The sequence below is a fragment of the Calidris pugnax genome, unplaced genomic scaffold (assembly GCF_001431845.1).
Source record: "Calidris pugnax isolate Ruff unplaced genomic scaffold, ASM143184v1 scaffold24, whole genome shotgun sequence".
NCBI classification, from domain to species: domain Eukaryota; kingdom Metazoa; phylum Chordata; class Aves; order Charadriiformes; family Scolopacidae; genus Calidris; species Calidris pugnax.
This window is the reverse complement of record NW_015090922.1, coordinates 27306650-27325567: the sequence shown is the minus strand read 5'-3', so window position 1 is coordinate 27325567 and position 18918 is coordinate 27306650. Positions and strand designations below refer to the sequence as shown.

Sequence of the window (18918 nt, the reverse complement as noted above, 5' to 3'; positions counted from 1 at the left end):
CAATATGAAAAAGAGATGAGGTAGTAGATTTAAATGGTTACTAAAAAAATGAAAGTAGGAAAGTGGGAAATCTTATGACCAAAGAGTGAATATTTTGGCAGTCCTAGAATTAGTCAGAACCTAAATATAAGGATGTCAGTCTTTTCTAGTTCTGCCTTATGGAGAGGTGCTCCACATACCAGCACTGCATGCTCTGGCTCTACCCCCACATCCTCCCACCTACTCTTGACAGCAGCAGAAATCATTCTCTGCTGGCAATAGAGATAAATAAGAGGAGAAAAGCATCAGCAATCCTCTCTAAAGTGTAACGTAATGTGCCTGAGGCTTTTTTTAGTTACAAATTGAAGGGATTCAGACCCACAGCTCCTATCACGTGGATGTTTGTCACAGGTGAGCTCAAGGAGTCTGTATCAGTGTCTTACTTATGTAGAGCAGTGAAGAGGTGAGAGTGTTGCTGACGTTTTGCTTCTGAGAGCAAGGAAGTGGGGTTCTTTTAGACGCTGCTAGAAATTTCCAAAATTGTGCAACTTAAACGTAAATGACTGTTACATACTTTGTACAAAATTTATTCAGATGATACTTGCACTAGGTATTAAGTCCTGGGCCTGCTTTCTCTTTGGGACTGCAGAATCTTTGGGGTTATTTCTTGCATCTCAGCTGCAAGCATTTAGCTGAACAGTGCTTTTCCCTCCCCTTCTCTCTTGTTTTTTTTAGGTATTTCATTTCTCACAAACCAAACAAGACCTGGCAGCAAGTATTCTGGTTTGCCATCAGCATCGCTATAAACAATGCCTACATCCTCTACAAAATGTCAGAGGCCTACCATGTGACAAGGTATAGCCGCGCACAGTTTGGTGAAAGACTTGTAAAGGAGCTTCTGGGTTTGGAAGACACCTCACCCTCCCATTGATGCATTGTTCTTGGTGGGGTAGGCAGGGGGTGGAGGGTAAGCAGAAGAAGATACCACACCTGGAACGGCAAAGCAAGGAACTTGTGACACCACCAATGCTGTCCTTATCCAAAAATGCCAAGTGATGCCACTAGAGAGGTGGAAACTTTGTTCCTAGCAGGAGCTGGATGTAAACATGTCCTGCAGAAAGTGCCAGTGGAAAAGCTGACACAAAATTGCGTTATGTGAATGCCCTGTGGGAATCTGTACACCAGAAACAGACTTAAGCTAGTCATCATCTCAATACTATTTGTTGAGCAGGGTCATCTTGTAAAGTTCTTCTTGGGCTAAGAGCTTATCATAAGCTGACGTAGCTCAGCAGTCCTAGGCGGGCATTACAGAGAATTCTATACCTTACTTGGTGTTACTCAATTTGGGGACAAAGTGACATCAGTCTGCACCGTGGGCTGTGGCGGAGAGTTCCTGCCACCCCGTAGGCATGGCTGCCGTCCTCCCGGTGTGCTACACGAAGCAGTTCAGGTGCACGAACACTGAAGCAGGTGTATTGACAAACAAAACCTTCACACGCAGGCAGCCAGGAGCTGAGGACGAGTCAAGACTTTTTCTTTCTGATTATTTTTTGGTTTTCCTCTATTTTTATTAACGTAATGTAAGGCAATCTGATCCCAGGTGTAGAGCACAGCAAAATTTGGAGAAACCAAATACATTAGTGAATTTAAAATGGAAAATACATTACATTTATTTTCTTTTTTAACCAAGTTGAAACATTTTGTACACAAGCAGTGAGTAACTCTGTAAGTATTAACAGTAAGTAAACCACTAAGTAAATACTGCCTCACATCTTAACTGCCACGGTCAGTGTACAGGTGAGAAATCAAAGTATAACAATTATATTTTTTCTTGATTTCAACTGTATCTTAAATGTTGCTTAAAAATCTAATGTAACAGACTGTTAGGTTTTTAGGAACAATGATTTCTTTCTTTTCCTTTTGTAACTGTCAAGACTTTTTTGGTCCATTTTAGAATTTCATTCAATACACAGTTGGCAAGAAAAAAATAAGTCACTAATAGCAGTGTGTTTCCCATTATCACTGCGGGGTGTTCTGTAGGAATTATTCTTGTTAGAATGCAGGGCTTGTCACAGTAGTTGTAATTAGGCAGATTACATGTTTAGCAAAATAACATAGCATTGTGTTTTACAAAAAAAGGAAGAAGCCCAGTTGCAACCATACCTTAAACCTCACTAAAACAGAGCAAGCCCAAAGAGTTCTCCTGAGTAACGCTGCAGAGGACAAGCATCGTCATGAGCTGGTGTCCATGGCTGAAACACCACATTTTGGTGCTGGTGGAATCTGAAGGCCACTGAAGCTTTGGAAGACGATGCTGAGAGAGAGAGAGAGACATGATTGAAAAACGGGAGAATTGATACTGGGGTAAAATACTACCCTGCCCTCTACACATTACTGATGTGAGTCCACAACTCAATCAGCAAAAAACTCTGTGTTCTAAAGGTTAGCAGTGATGGACACAAACACAATTGCATTAACTTCCTGGGCAGAAAACATGTTGCTTAGAGGACCAGCTGGTTTTAGGGCCCCAAGCCTGAAACATTTTACTGAAGAATGACTGTGGTTGATTGAAGAGGAATGGAGTGATTGATGGAGTGATTTATTTATCGGTGTAAACCTCACCAGGTTATATGCATCTATCTGGCAAGAGACAACAGAGGGTAATCAACATGAATTTGAGAACTCATCAGATTTCATCATTATGTGATGTGCAAATGCATAGCATGGAAATCATAATAGAGGAAGAGTCCAGCAGGGGTTAGTAAATTACTGACTAGCCCAAAGAGTATCCTTGCACTGACATCTATTTCCACCAAAGTCTTATTTTTTTTGGAGTAGACTTAGAAGCAGATCTCAGCTGGTTGCAGGGAGAGTAAGGGGATGGCCAGCTCCATGGTGGTTCTGCTTACAATACAGCCTGGCACTGTCCCACACATCCTGCTCTGCTTGCCAGCTGCACGATGTACTGCAGCGGGTTTCCTAAGCATGCCTTTTCACTGCTCAGTCCACAAGGTCTCCACCCAAGAAACGCAGGAGAAAGGACAAAACCTTGTGCACTGAGATCTCCTGGCCTCAAAAGGAAGGAGAGGGTTTGTACCACTCTGGTTCTTGGCAATGCCAAGCTGCATGGAAGCCCAAGGATGAGTTCAAAACTTCTTGGTCCTGCAGAGAACTGAGACCACCCCTCTTCAGACTGAGTTTGTGTGGTGACTGGTTCTTGTTGGTCTTGGAAGTATTCAAAGAGGGAAAAGAGCTAGTGTGAGGCACGAAAAAGAAATGTTCAGCAATATAAGTCCACGATTTCCTTTTTTGAGGGAATTCCGCCAAGGTACCTAAAGGCAAATGGTGTTCTTATTGCTTGGTGCCCTGCTTTAGGCAATGCCAGCCAATATTGCAACAGGAAGAGTAGCTACAAGTTCATTATGCCCTGTAAATTTATATAGTAGCCAAAACTGGGGCAGTAAAGGAAGGTCTGGCTGGAACTTTGCTACTGGGACAGCTTGGATGAACAGTAGCTGCTGGGAGCCCAGCTTCCTTGTGTTCCCCTGCAATGCTGGAGCATTTGCAAAGTGAACATGCCCCCAGCAGAGGTGGGGAGGTTCACAGGACTTCTGAGGAGTAAGCACAGCACTCTCCAGCTATGTTGTAGACCCCTGAGATAGATCTGAAGCCCTTGGCCAATTGTTACATTGCGCTGTATGCTTAAACGTGTGGATCTAGGCCATCCCATACAGAAAATGCCTTTTCTTTTTCAGGTGACAGTAGGTCCAAGGCCTTGGAATGTTTAATTTTCCACTAATGTAGGCTGTTAATTTTGTGAAATACTTGAGCTAAAATCATGAGGTCCTAGCTTTTTGCCTCAGGGACTGGGTCCTGAGTAGTTTTCCCTAGAATTGGTGTTGACAGGGGATTACACAGTGGCTGACTATTACAGGGAAGATGCTTTAGTCTCCTTTGTAAAGGAGAAAAATTAAGACAAAATTATAGCTTTGCAATGAATTTCATTTTCTTAGCCTTAACCATCCCTCATCATTTTGAACTGGTGCCCTACATATGCACAAACATTCCATAAGTAAGCAAAAATATTTATATATATTTATATGTACAAAATGCCTGCATTCTGGCTCTTAAAGCCAACAAGCAAAACCCACCAAAGCATAGCCTATATCCACAGATGACTATTCCACATCATCTTCTCCATTTATTGACTAGGAGTGGATAGGGTTGGGGAAAGTTAAGATTTCTCCTTCTTAAAAAAGCATCTTGCACTTTCTCTATGTTACAACAAACAAGGCAAAGTAATTAAGGAAGAAACGGAATCATTTTTAAAAGGCAAAAGTTTGTTAACTGCAGCTCAGCTTCTGTAGCATTACCTTTTACTGCAAAGACTGGCTTAGATTTGGTTCCCCACCTGCTTGTAACTAATATTAAAGTTTCTCCCCAGTTAAAGGGAGAAAAATGAGGGTGGGGGTTAGTCTCAAAGTAGTGCAAGGAGGCTAGCTATAGTGTGTGTGTATGTGTGTGTTAATTGTGCAATGGCTTGTGAAATGACAGGAAGTTGGGATTCCTTGGGGGTTTTTTGTAGCCTTGAGACAATCTGGGTAAGAGATCTTAAGCTCAGCAGTAGCTAAAAAGCAGTGGAAATGCCAACCAGGTTACAGAGGAACTTCTCTAATTTTTTCCGGGGGGAAAAAAAGTTTGCAGCTGATAGACAAGGCAGCAAAGCTCATTTCTCTCCTGCTGAACTGAACTTCTGTTCACGTACTTCTGAAAAATGAAAATTACTTATTTATGGTATGCAAACTTTGTTTCAAAGAACTGAGACCATTCTATGCACAGTACTTCTTTCAAGAAATGTCTATCGTGCCACCATCCATTCTTGGAAAACCTTTTTCCACTGCTGTTGTCTCAGTTGAAAAATGCTTCAAGGGCTTGCAGAAACTCTGCCACTTTTTACTTCAGCCCATCTGTGCACTTGACACTAGGGCACAATTTAAAGGAATCTCTTCTCTGTTTTCGATTTCTGTTCTCTAGCCCCAACCTTTCAGCAGTTACAAAGTAGTTCAAGAATCCCAATTTATAGAAGTCTCAGTGTCTCTAATAGGTACAACTTTGTTTCCTTCAGACAATTCCAAGAGAAAAATTAATTCAGCTGTTTCCAGACTGACATTAAGGACAGCAACTCAAAGCAGGATTCCCATTCTTTACCTCCAGCTATACTTCTGTGGCTTTTTTGGTTTTGGTTTTTTTTTTTTGGCTGAAGAGGTTTTTTCCTTCTGACATTTATTTAGTAGTCTCTCTAGACTGGTGAGTAGTGAAACTATCTCAGTCTTACATGTCTTAGTCCCCCAGTCCTAGAGCTGATTTTAGGCATGAGTGGGGGATTATAATAATTTTGTGCATCTGTGCTATTTTCCATGCAAGGATTGCAAAGTGCTTTAACGACCTCAGCACTACTCATGAGACATCATTAACTCCCCAAATAGGAGTGTCCCCTTTCCTAATCAGACACCAAGGCACAGCACAGATAAGGGGGTGATGAAACTGTGAAGTAGAGTTTTCACTCTTGCTGATTAAGTCCATATTCTGCATTTTCAGTGACTTAGTTCTTGTTCAAATGCACTTTTCCAAACAAGAAATGAAAGCATGGTGAACATAGTTCCACCATGAACTAAGGGCTGTGGGACTTCATCAGCACAGGGTCCTTACTCCATATAGGCTGGAATGAGTTGAAACCAAGTTGCACTGAAGGTAAGAGAAGACTGGATAAAACATAGCAGCCCAGCCTGCCTAGAGAGGCTTAGAGGAGATAAACGGAGAACGTGAAGCTCTGCTATAGTCCAGTAATCAATGCGAAATTCAGACAAATCATTACTAAATTGACTTGAGAAAAGTCACTGAGGCTTAGATGGAATATGAAGTCTTCCATCCATCTCTATTGTGGAGTTTGCCATGGCACTTTCTTGTTGCTAGGACTGATGTAAGATTAGCTGTTTGTAAAACAAGAGCTCATCTCAATTTGGTTGAGAACATTCAAGTTTCAAAGGACTGCTAGCAATGCTTCACAAAGGCAAGGAACTCTAGGCTCAAAACACATTTATATCGGGCCTGTGATTAACTAGGATATTGTGCACAGACAGATCATGTCATCATCTGCTCTAACGCAAGCCTATCACCAGTGCTACTTGATGTACAGTCCTTCTTGTAACAGTTCTTCCCGATCCTACCTTTGTTTCCAGAAGCATTATGAACTGGAAAAGCCTCTGTATCGTCATCTCATTGTTGAGGCACAGCGGAGAATATCTGTGCTTTGTAAAAAAAGGTCTCTTCCTCTTCTTTTGAGAGGCAGCTCTGTGTCTTCAGAAATCTAGCCCTGGAGGAGTTTCCTGCCCTATGCTTGCTTCATTCCATGGATTTAGAGCACATCCAAATCATCCTGCAGGTTCTTCGTCAGTCTGGCAGATGCGACAACAGAGAGTTGGCTTTTCAGTTTACTTTTATAGTATTACTTTGCTGATCTTTTCTGCTATTTTGCAAATCTCAGATGGAACAGGGTATTATTTCTGAAGCCTATACTCTAATTGCAATCACTGTGAAGGTGTTGCCTGCTTTGCCCCATTAGTGCTGCCAGTTGGGTTTGTATGGACCCAAAACAGGTATCAGCATCACCACACCCACCGCTCCCATTGGAATGGCTGCAACATTCCTCAGCTCTGGATCGCTGTCAAAGAGGGGCCTTTGACGTGGTCTGGGCAGTTTTTTGGTGTTTTGGTTTGTTTTAAACCCTTCCACACTGATGGGTCTGGTGAACAGCTGTTAGGTATCACGAAAAGGCCTTAAGTGGTAAATCCCTTTTGTATCACTGTTCTGAAGTAAATAATTGCTTATATTAGATGTCAAGGTGATCCACACGATGTGTAGTGCAAAAAAATCTTATCCGTGAAAACATCACTCTGCAGAAGTGCTCATTTGATGTAACTGCAACAACCCTTGAATGCCTGGGGGACCTGGATGAAGAACCTAGTGGGAAAGGACTGTAATGCTGTCCTCTGGGGCCACGATGTGCAGGACCCGATTGGATAAACAAAGAGGGAAGGGACGAGTGCAATTTGGGATGCAGGATCCTTGAATAAAGAGATTTTCATAGTCAAGCTAATCTCAGAAGTTTTAATAGGGACGGGAAGATTCCAGGCCCATGAAGTTTCCTCCCAGCCCTGGCAACTCTGTTTCTAAAATAAAGCAGCTGGCAAATGCTTTCACTCTTCAAGTATTTATGCTGTGCTCTGGACTTCAAACAGAGCATTTTGTCCTATTTTCACTAGTTACAAAGAAAAAAAAACAAACCTGGAAACTGAAAAGCAAAGCCCAGTACACTAGGTTCATCTGTCCAGAACCCCAACCCACTTGGTGTCAAAGTAACTTTGTGGTCTTGTTCTCCAATTAATCTGTGTCAAAAGGTGTATGCAAAACGTGACTGCTGAACAATTCACACCTCTCTGTGAAAGGAGTTACTCATTTGATGGAAAACAAATTGCAGGTCTCTCTGACTTACTTTTGCAACCTGGATTTTTCTTCTACTTGTAAGCCAAATCTTTGCCTGGCATTTCAGTACAGAAATTAAAAATAACTTGCCCCCCATGAGATGAGAGACAGCAAAACTCAGATTTATACCAGAGATTAATCTGATCCATACAGGTGAGGCTGATCAGCACAGTCTGCTAGGAGGAGGAGTTCAAGGGGAGCAGTGGGTTTGAGGAGGCAGAGGAAAGTTCAGAGGTTGGGCACACAGAGGGAGAGGCACCAGGTGATCCCTTCTAACTCCCATCTTTCCAGCATGTGTACCCCCCTCCCCTGCTGCCTTCGAATTACAAAGAAAAGGCCGATGTTTAACACACCTGCTTTAGTGACACCAACCCTGCTTTAGCTACATCCCTGGCCTCACTCCGTGCCTGTCCTTATGCTATAGATGTTCAGTAGTCGTCAGCCTTGGAGTCAAAGCACTGCTGCATGTCAGCACAGCATGGAAGCGACAGTCTGAGGAAGTGCCACAGTAGAAACAGGACAAATGGGGATTCTGGAAAAGGAATCTTCCCCTCTATGTTTTGTTTTCATTTCCTTTCGGTATGTGCCACTTACATTCCATCAAATGCAGTGACAGTACCAAACGCAAAGGCCGGCCGTGCCTGGCCAAGTGCTTTCCCACTAACTCCATCGGGCTGTGCTCACAACATCAGCGACTCCAGTTCTGTTGAAAAGTTCTATATTCTTTATAATTCTAAAGGTTTCCATTGAAAATTTAAAATTCGGAGGCAAAGCATACACCCCCCCTTTTTTTTTTTCAAACACTCAGAGCAATTTTGTAACAGCCAAGTCTTTCAGGAAATGCAGGTGTGTGACCTCTTCATGGTAAGAGACACACAACTGTGTTTCTGCATGGGACAGGGAACTACTTTTGTGACACCAGTTTTGTTCTACACAAAGGCACGCTTGCAATAAATTTTTACGAGTTTTGTACACCATGAGCTAAATTCTGAGTTCCAAAAATGTGAAGTGTGGCAACAATAACAAAATGGATTTATAGTATCACTCTGATATCTTGTCATGTGATTTTATTTCTTCAACAAAGTTTGTTTACAATCAACAACTTTGAAATACAGTCAGATATATTACCGGTTGCTTTTCTGTCTCATTCTTTTCTGAAATAAGTGGGGAAGGTATTTCATGGTTCTCTGCATGGGTAGGCGCAAAGCCATGGATAAAATACTGCTGAAGTAAGAGCCTGTAATTTATCTAAGACCATTAGAGGCGAAAGCCTGACATCTTTATCCAGCCACTGTGTACAAAGGCATTTTCTTTAAGAACTGAGTTTTAAAAGCCTTTCAACACAGTCCGCACACAAGCATAGGAAAGGGGACTGCTGCCCCACCACCACCAGTAAGCAATGCTTCCCAGCCTCCTCAGGGCAGGGAGGAGTGGGCACAAGGACAGGGGGAACTGTCCCAGCTCTCAAAGGTGGCTCTGCTGAAAGGGTACCAGCCCTTCACCCTCACTGCTCTAACTCTTCATCAAGCAACTTTGATGCAATCTTGGTTTTCCTGAAAATTTCACAGAATCACAGAATCGTCATGGTTGGAAAGGACCTCTGAGATCACCAGGTCCAACCATACGCACACAAAAAAATCCCTACAATCTCAGCCACTACAGCATGCCCTGAAGTGCACATCTCCATGTTTCTTAAATACCACCAGTGATGGTGACTCCACCACCTCCCTGGGCAAGCTGTTCCAGTGCCTGACCACTCTTTCAGTAAAGTAATTCTTTCTAATGTCTAATCTAAACCTCCCCTGCCACAACCTCATATCTTTTCTTCTGGTCCTGTCATTATTCACTCGGGAGAAGAGGCCAACACCCACTTCCTGGCAAGGTTTGTCTGTACCACCAGTGGTGCCCATGTAAGACATGACCTCCACGGCAAATAAGTGACATTTGCAGGCAAAACCAGCGATGATCCCTCTTTCACAGCTCCAAGCCAACGAGTTACTATGACCTGGTTTAAACCTTAATCCACAAAGGGAGAAGAAACCTTGCAGGAGAACATGTAAATGGGGTTACAGTGGGTCTTAGCCAACAACCACAATAAAGATGTCCCCCAAGTCTTGGGTCTGTGTCCCTCATTCCCCCATGGCCGCAGAGCCGTCTGCCAGGGACCAGGATGCAGAGCATCCTCCAAGTAGGTGCTAGTGTGGCTCAACACTGACCTCTTGCTGTGATCTCTCAGGTGTCTGATGTGTCTAAGTTGACAAGGGTATTTCTTCATATTAACTTGTGTTTCCCATAGGAAGAAATTTAGTTTGCATCTAAATTGTCCAAATAAAAATCCAGATATTCAGGGAAAATAAAACATTAACAGAAGCAACCAGCAGCAAGCTCCTTTACCTCTTTAATATCTCTATGGACCCAGTCTCTAGGAGGTGACTTTTTACTTTAAATTACTCAGCTAGTAACAAAGAATTGGAGGGCAGAAGATTCTGGCATGCTCAACACAGCCAAGCTCTCAGAAAACTTTTCAGCCTATAGGCAGCTGAATCAACATCCCTTAGTCTGCCAGTCTGAAAGACATTTTAGTGTGATCTAAAAGGCACTCTGGACACTTCATACAGTCAGCTCCTTCAAGAAACAGGTTCCTTTTCTCCTATGCCTTGTATTTTTGGGGGGAACCCACAGGCTTCTATTTTGAGACATCACATCCAGGATCAAGAAGCAACCAAACCACAGTGCTTACCTGCACAGTGGAGGCTGGCTCATCCCTAGTGAGTGCCAAGCCTGGAAACATCTGGGTGCGTCATCAGGGTGATGGATGGGCACAAACACACCCTGGCTGGTGGCAGGGCTCCACAAGGTGCAAACAGCCACACACTGCACAGCACCTGCACCCACGGGTGGCTCTGTATGTCACTCCACAGGCACACAGAGGCAGGGGGGACCTAAGGAGATGACTACAAGACCCTGCAGTGGGACCAGACACACACCAGTCTAGACGTTCAGCTGGGTCATGAGGCAAATGAGAATTTCCGAGTTCACTGCCACGGTTGCAGAGCCACCCCAGTAGCACATCGCTTTGCTCCCTGGTCCCTGGATGTGCCATGACCAGAGCTAATGCTGTGTGTGATCAGGCTACATAATCAGAGGTGTAAGAAGCAATGTCTATTGTCTTTTACACACTCATTGAAGAAAACAAGGAATTTAATTTGTGAAATTATGGAATCCAGGATCTGATTAACATCAAGACACACACAACCTCAGCACTGTCATTTAAAACAATGCCATCCATTCAGATCAGGCCAGGGCCAGCAGTAACTAAATCTCCTGCGAAATTATTCTCAAGAGAATTTGCAATTAATAATTCCATCAATGTAGCCTTTCTTAATTAAGCCAAACCTAATGTTCCATTTTGCGGTGTTTTCTAGTATCCGGTTGCCCCTCCATCCCCAAAGGGGAGCAGGGAGAAAAAAGTGCCAAGTCACAGACAATGCAAAGAAGGATCCCCCCAGCCATCATTTGGTCAGAGCACAAGCAGCTCTTAAAGCATCCTCATCTGAGGCTTGAAAAAGCACTTTACACTGGGTAATGAACAGCCTCTCATCAGACCCCTGCAAAGCAAAGCCATCTCAACTCTCCTCAGAGATCGTCTCTGCTCCAGTTTCCTTAGTGACAGCCCAGGCCAGAGGCAGAGCCAGCCACGCTTTGTCTCTGGGAATGACAGTTCAAGAAAACAAAAGGCAAAAGGTGATGAGAAGTGAGGAGCCAGAGACACCTCTCCCTCTTCTGCTGTTCCTACATTCCCAGGTGAGGGCTTGGACAGGATTCCCTGGGAACACCTGCACCAAAGGTACTGGCACAGGATTCAAGTATTTTACCAGCTTTAGCTTGCTTTTTTTTTTTTTCCAGAATCTGTTTCTAGCTACAGTTTTTGCTTGGGAAACCACAAGCTTTCCTTCACCCAAGAAGCAAGAGCAGCAGTAAAGCAGATTCTCAGGCTCCTGGGGACTTCACAGTCCACAAACCTGGATGAGAATAACCTGCCCTGGGCAGACAGGCTCACCTACCGCAGCACAGCCCCCGCCCTGCACTGACCCAGAGGCAAATGCCACGTGAAGATGCCGAGGTACAACAAGCCAAAATATGCTCCTTTTCATACTGCCATGACTTGAGGCTGGATTGCAACCTTAAAAGAAGGGTGAGATATTCCTTCTGCCAGATTCAGGCTCCCTAAGAACAAGGCTGGATTTAAAATTGCAGCATTGTCTCATACCCCTTGGGGAAACAGCAAAGCAAACCACTTCAACCTCTTCTGGACAGACACAAAATTTAAAAACAAACAGGAAGGTACAATGATGCCAAATAATAATCTACAAAAATGGAAAGTTGTGAGGGAAAGGACAGGAGGCAGGAAGACATTTATTTAATTTGCTATGAAGAAGATTAGCATCTGCAGCCAGACACACCAGAATAAATTGCAAACCAGTCTCAGGAATTGGAAAAGTTCATTGCCTACCAGTCTATCTGTATCTCAAAGCCTTTTAACATTGAAACTGTTGGAGATGAAGACAAACACATGAATTAATACATATGTACAAAAACTTATGTACCTCTTGAACATTTGAACTGAAAAAGCTGGTCTCCAAACACAAGCAACTGTATCTCCACCCAGCCAAAGAGGAAACACTCGCAAAGGAAAATATAATTCTATACCTGTTAGCTTTCCTCCAGTTTGTGCATGCTGTTCCTCTTCTCATTGTCTCTTCAATTTGTTTTTTCTCAGTCTTCTCCATTACCGTGCCCAGCAAACCACTACCACCCGGTACAGAGCTACTTCTGAGACTGGATGAAAGAGATGCTAGGTTAGCATAACATGCATAACATCTTTGTGTTCAAATAATCTTTTTTTTTTTTTTTTCTATCCCATGTTTAACATAGAGCAGGTAGAGCACTGCTCTGTTCAGAAAAGCAATTTCAGAAGTGCCACTGCAGAGTTCCACAGTTTCTGCCTTTTCAGACACCAGGTAATATCAAGTATTTACTAAACCAAACACAGATGATGACCCACAGTCTGCAGCCAGACTGAGGAATCAGTGCTATTAAATACTGTAAATCAGGTTTAATAAACCTATTAAAATAGAAGAGATACCAGCACTTTTAATGAAGAAATTTTTTTACTGCAGCCAGGAACTTGGTTCATGTGACCCCAGGAAGGAGAAGCTCTGACTTACCTGAAAGGACCAGTAGAACTCAGACCAGCTGCTAAACATCTGTATTCCTTACAGGGGTCTTGGCCAATGCAATAAACAGACATTGGGTAGTTTAAACAAATCATCCATATTCAGCAGCACTCTCTTACCTGGGATAACAGCAGCCAATTTCAAGGCATTGTGCACTACAGTGATTTCAGAAGCGAGTTTTATATTGCATAAAATAGACCTGCCTTCCCCCTGGCCTGGGGCGAAGGCACACATGCTGAGTGTAGACACTTGAGTAGACTGAAGTAGGTGCCAGACTTGAGTTGGTGCCAGCAACAGCTTTCTATTCTTCATGCAGTCAGCAAAAGAGATTCCTGAACTTTGGTTCCCACAGGTCACCATGAATGATCTGTTTCCCAGGACTCCATTAACATCAACACCAAATTTCAGTGGAAACATCTATTGCGAGAGGGTGGTTCAGCAGCCCAGTTGTAAATCACATATCATGGACATCTTGCAAGGTGCTGGGATGAATGTTTCTCCCATTACTTCCCAGCAGAGCAGCCTGCAGGAGTGATGACCAGGCACGCTCTGAGCAAGGGAGACCTGGTGCTTGACAGAACTGGGCTGCAGGGGAGCATTCCTGCTACAGTCTTGACCTCAGCAGTGCTGGAAATCCTGTCCTGCAGTGATGTAGTGGGAACCCAACCTCATGTGTCAGCAGCAGGTTTAACCACCAGACATGCCAGCCCAGCCAGACCCTGCTCTTCTCTCCATGCGCTCACCACCCTGTTTTCTCCTCAGTTTTACGGGTGCTTTCATGCTGCAAATTACCAAATCACTTTGACACTACCCAAAAGGGAGAAAACTAGAATAGAACGAGAGAAAGAATTTCCTCTAACTGCTTCTTTTTAAACAACAAGGAGTTATTTATAACCTGGTTAGGTTCATTGTTGCGAGACAGCAGTGCCCTTTCCCAGCTGAGAGAGCCTCTCTAGCAATGACAGCCTCGCAGCAGCCTGCAGGGCTTTATTGCCTGAGGGAGCTTAACCCAGTTTCTCTTGTGGTTAATGAAAATCAGCAGTGGATGAGATTTTGTGTTGCTGCTGTTCTTGGGGATCCTACACAAAGGCTGAAGCATCCAGAAACAGCTGAGCAGCTCTATCTTCTTAAGACATATTTACTTAAAATTGAGCAATTGCAAAGTCATCTTCCCTCATTGAAAACAAAGCAAAACACCTTATCTGGGGTCTACGGGATTTACAGTCTGGTTCAAAAGTTGCCCTTCCCTCCTGTTGCCATCTCGTGGCTGTGTGACTGAGGCACTAAGCAGAAAACACACCGCTCCCTAAGCAGGTGACCTAAATCCTGCTTTGCCCATCGATGCTGCCAGGCACAGAAGGGGTTCACGTGCTGCCTTCCCGCTCCATCAGGTAGATGCTCTGGGATGCTTTCACCCCCAGCAGCCACCACAGGACAAACCTGGGGCATCCTCTCCGTGTGGAGCAACACAACTGCTCCACAGCCCCCAGGGCTGAGGGAGGGTCTCCCCCACAGAGAGACAGCCTTCAGAGACACGTCACACATGCCAGGCCCTTACCCACATGGGTGCATGTTGGCACAGCACAGCTAAAGGACCCAGAGCTGGCCCTTCCCAGCTCACCACCACCACCCAAAGTGGTCTGCAAATGATCACTTGGGCACACGTGCAGCAAAATCATGTCTGGCCAAACAGCACACGAGTGGGGAGAAGATGGAGCAGGAGTTTTTTAGGAAAAGGTGATAAAGGGTCACTATTGTGGGATGTTTCGGACTTTTGGCACCTTCACACAGGCCTTGAATTTCATGAAACACTCCCTGGATGGATCCGAGCCTCCCAAGCCAAGCTACAGCCAAAGAGCTTTGCTGTAATTTTGCAGTAGTGGTTCAAAAAAAGGCACAGGACTTTTGTTTGGCGTGGCTGCCAAAAGTTAATTAAAACAACAAAAACAAACTAAGGAGAGGGCTGTGCATATGACAGGGTTCATCAGTGGAATCAGGTAGAGCTTGTGCTCATTACATGCGTCAGACCAAACTCCCCGCAGCGAGCTTTCCCTACCTTTCCACCTCCTCAGGGCTAATTTAAGAGCTGTTCTTCGCAGCCCATAATAATCGTGAAGGGGAAAAAAAAAAAATAAAAATTAAATTCTGTTCTGCCAGAAGGAGGACACTGGAACAACAGAACCAGCAGGAAACTTGTCTTGCTGCCATCTCTGGCTTTCCTGAGGAAACTTGTGCTCCAGGGCACATAGTCAAAGAAAAGCAGGACGCAGGGCTCGAGGCCTCCCCGCGAGGGAAGCCGGGCAAGCAGGAGCTCATCGGCTGGGAAAGGGACAACCACTTCCCACAGATAAAAAAGAACAGTGGTCTGGTATGTACAGGTGAACCCAGCAACAACCGTACCATACAGAGAAGGAGACAGACAAACATCTTCTCCGTGGGTGCCTTCCCCTCAGTACGTGCAATCCCCCCAAATCTCCCGTGAGGGGAGGGGTGGTAGCTGGGCAACCCCGTGAGGGGAAGAAGAGGTAACCTTCCCTGCCCTGAGAAAACCTCACCTCACTAAAGCTCTTCACATGTTACAACCCAGCTCAACAAAATGCTTAAAAACCCGTTTGAGGCTCCTCTTGCTCCAGGCTTTGCAGACGCAGGGAGCGAGGCCCACATGAATTCCCCCTCCAACGCAAATATTGAGGCAGAGCCAGAACAGAGCGAGCAGGCTGAAGGCCCACCTTCAACTCACATGGATTTGGGCTCACACCTTGTGGCCCCTATGAAACGACTTTTTATTTAGCCTGGTCTGAATAAGAGATTCCTTTCCCTCTCAATGTTAAAGAAAATGCTTTTCTTTTTTTCTTCATTTTTTTAAACTTTCCAGAAAGTCACTCAGTTGCTCCAAGGGCATTGCTCACTCCTGCCAGGCTCAGTTCTGCTCAGAGCAGGCAATTCTTCACCTTCATTGCCAGAAATTGTTTTCATCTGTACAAAACGGATCACAAAAGCACAGTATTGGCACTAACAAAATCAGTGGGGCTGGTTCTCACCTACCCCACAGCACAGGAATTCCCAGGTTGCAAAAACCACTGCCTCTTTTTGTCGTCGTTTCTCCAGCAACATAGCCCAGGGTGCCTCATCTGGAACCCAGGACCGCCTTTGTGCCAGGTGAGGAGATTCAGAAGCTCATACAAGCCTTTCTCCAAGCACCACTAATAAAGGTCAAAATTCAGATGTAGCACAAAGCTCATTGCATCCAGGCTAATGGAAAATCCCATGGCATGTTTTCAGAAGTCTGAAAAAACTTGTTTTCTTCAGAAGCTCTCCGAGACTGTCCTTAGGGACCATGCAATGAAGAGACACCAGAATGTCAAAGATGCCATCTTCTACCTAAAAGGCTATTGAGAATGCCAGGTCTTATGGGTTTATATCTGTAGCAGTCTTGAAGAGGAAGGAAATTCTTAAAATGGCATGTGGAATTTGATCCCTGAAAGCACTAGACTTCTGCTATTCACAATAAAACACAAAATTAGTTTCCAGATCTTTTCTAGGCTCATTACTTCTTATTTCCTCTCTCTAGCCCTGAAGAAAGGTGGCACAAGAGTTAAAAAGTTAAGAGAACAGGGTTTTGCAGAAGTGTGCTCGCCACGCAACCAGAGCAGAGCAGACTCTTCATAGTCATTTCCTAACTCTTGTTTTACCACAATGAAACCTCATCTTTGGTAAGCTGGGCATTAATACAGGTCTGGCAGAAAGCGTAGCTATTTGCTACTTCCAGATCCATAAAAATAATGAAAATTAAAAAAAATATTCCTTGGATTAAAAACATCTGCTGGGTAGAAATAGGGACTTCAAATCAAACAGGTCCCCCTTCCTGCATACAGAGCAACAACATGCTGCTGTGCTGCAAGAAATCAAATCAAAAGGGTATTTTGCACCCATTCAGACAACTTCTTGGAGGGCTGTACAGAGAGAACATCTGCTGACTGTCTTTATTCCCAATTTTTAAGCTTGATTACTAGCAGATCTTAAAATAGCTACTGGATATTAAGCTGTGAATAGAACGTGGAGTCTCACAAAAGATGCAACCCTGGCATTTGTGCTCATTCTGTAATCATGGCTTATTATCCCAGGCTATTTTTTTTTCAGTGGTTTCTATTCATTTGAAATCATTCCCTTGCTAGAGTGTTCTATAACAAGTTATTACTACAAAATTATTAATTGTATTTCCGGCTGAATGAGGACACAGGTGATGCATGTATGCAACTCAGGACCACATAAATTCTACAGAGTATCTACATTTAATATACATCTAAATATGGCAAAGTACACTCTGGTATTTGTATATAAAAATATAATGAAATAACTAAGGTTATGGCAGTAACACCCCAAACAGGAACTGGACAATGCTCTGTAGGACTGACTTTAAACAAGAATAGTCCTTACCTCAAGTAGAGGTAGCCTTTTAATCTCTCTCGATATTCATCTTCCTTACCAAATGCACGCAGGCATCTCCTTGAAACTTCGGGATTTAAAATATGCTTTTTATTAATCCACAAAGAGGAAAGATTAAACATTCCTGTATAAAAGGGATGTAAATATATCTGGTTTTATGCAGTGTGGCAGGCATGTACAGTAAAGCTGTGCATAGAAACTGGCTAAAAAGCATGAAATTCCAGCTAATTAATTATACTGAATGGGAAACTTTTTTCATACATATACTTAGGTATAAGGCAAAGGAAGCAATGGAGTTGTGGTCAGAAGTAATGCAAAACTTGCTGGATGGGTCATTCAGTCCTGATACTTATACCAAGAAGTTCACTGAGAGCAGCACGCACAGAAAACCTGTAAGACTCTGGGCAGAGAGACACGAGAGACAGACTTCTGCGTTTAACACTGGATTAGATTAAAAGCTTCTACTGCCAGAAGCCTGTTGTAATTATCTTTTAGTATGACCTGTCAGCTGACAGGTGTCAAAGGTCATTTAAGATGGAGAATCCTCATCTGATTTCTCAGACAGAACCTGCAAATGCAAGGTTGTGTTTTTTTTGTTTACTCAGTTTGACAGGGCCTTTGTATTTTTGCCAACCATAAATATTAAAGAGCTATTTGCTTGATTTAATTTCGACTTCTTGGAAGGTACCAGCTAGTCACTGACTGGCACACGGGGAAAGCAGGTTTGTACCAAGAACTCTCCTTTGCTACAGCATAAGTAAGTTCAATCAAAAGAGTAGAAGTGCTTAAATCTTTCCTATAAATGCTTCTGCAGGTTGTGCAGGACGTGTCCTTGGGGCTAACTGTAAAACTAAGTTCCTTAGACCAGGAGCAAAGATCCTAGTCCTGTATGCCACAGTGGGAAAGAAGGATGTGCCCCAAGATCTGACTCGAGGCATCTCTGAAGCTGGACAAAACATCACAGATGAGATTTTTTTTTTTTACCTCCTTGATTCTCCTGCTTCCCATTTACCCTCCTGGAGAGCATCATACCTTCCCCTGCCTGTTTTGCTTGAGCCCACCTCTGCCAAGGTGACACTGCAATCAAGCACCATGCCCTGGCTGCAGCCCCTCTTACTCTTACAGCAGTAGGAGAATCTCACACTTTCACAGTTGTCCATCACCTACCATGGAGGATTTGCTCCCTCCCCAACTGTGCCAGTTCAAGTTCATTTAAGATCTAGCTTCCAGTGCACCACAGATGTCTGAATTGCTGCCCTGCACAACAGAGAGCAGAAAGACAATGTGAGCAGACGAGGACCCAAATCAACCCGGAGAGCTGCTGCTGCTGCTGCAATCACCTTGCAGGCTGCAGGAGGCCCCATCACACTTGACACAGTGGTTTCTGGCAGCAGAGAAGGTCAGTGGAAGTCTGGAGAAGATCACGCCTAATGGGGCAGGAGGGAGGGTACCTTAACAGTATATTTTCAGGTGACTACAGTCAGCTTTAACTCACTCTTCAATGTGAAGCAGCTTCCAAGAATAAGACAGTTTTCTCAACTATATTAAATACAGACAAATTATCTCTTCATAAATACAAATATACACCCACATATACACACTTTTAGAACAGGAACTTTATGAAACAAGTAAACTGAAGCATTTGAATACTACTTCAATTTACAAGCGCCAGGCAGACTTCTCGGTTCTAATGAGTTATATTAACCGCCACACA

General features: G+C 43.8%; 1 protein-coding gene across 1 annotated transcript in view; it reads left to right on the top strand.

Moving 5' to 3' along the window:
• PGBD5 (piggyBac transposable element derived 5) overlaps window positions 1-8650 on the top strand; it is a 45356-nt gene extending 36706 nt beyond the window's left edge. Inside the window, exon 6 of the mRNA XM_014951150.1 lies at window positions 715-8650. Coding sequence (XP_014806636.1) covers window positions 715-910 — 196 coding nt within the window. The 3' untranslated portion in view covers window positions 911-8650. The remainder of the gene's footprint in view (window positions 1-714) is intronic.
• Window positions 8651-18918: the final 10268 nt, after the last annotated feature.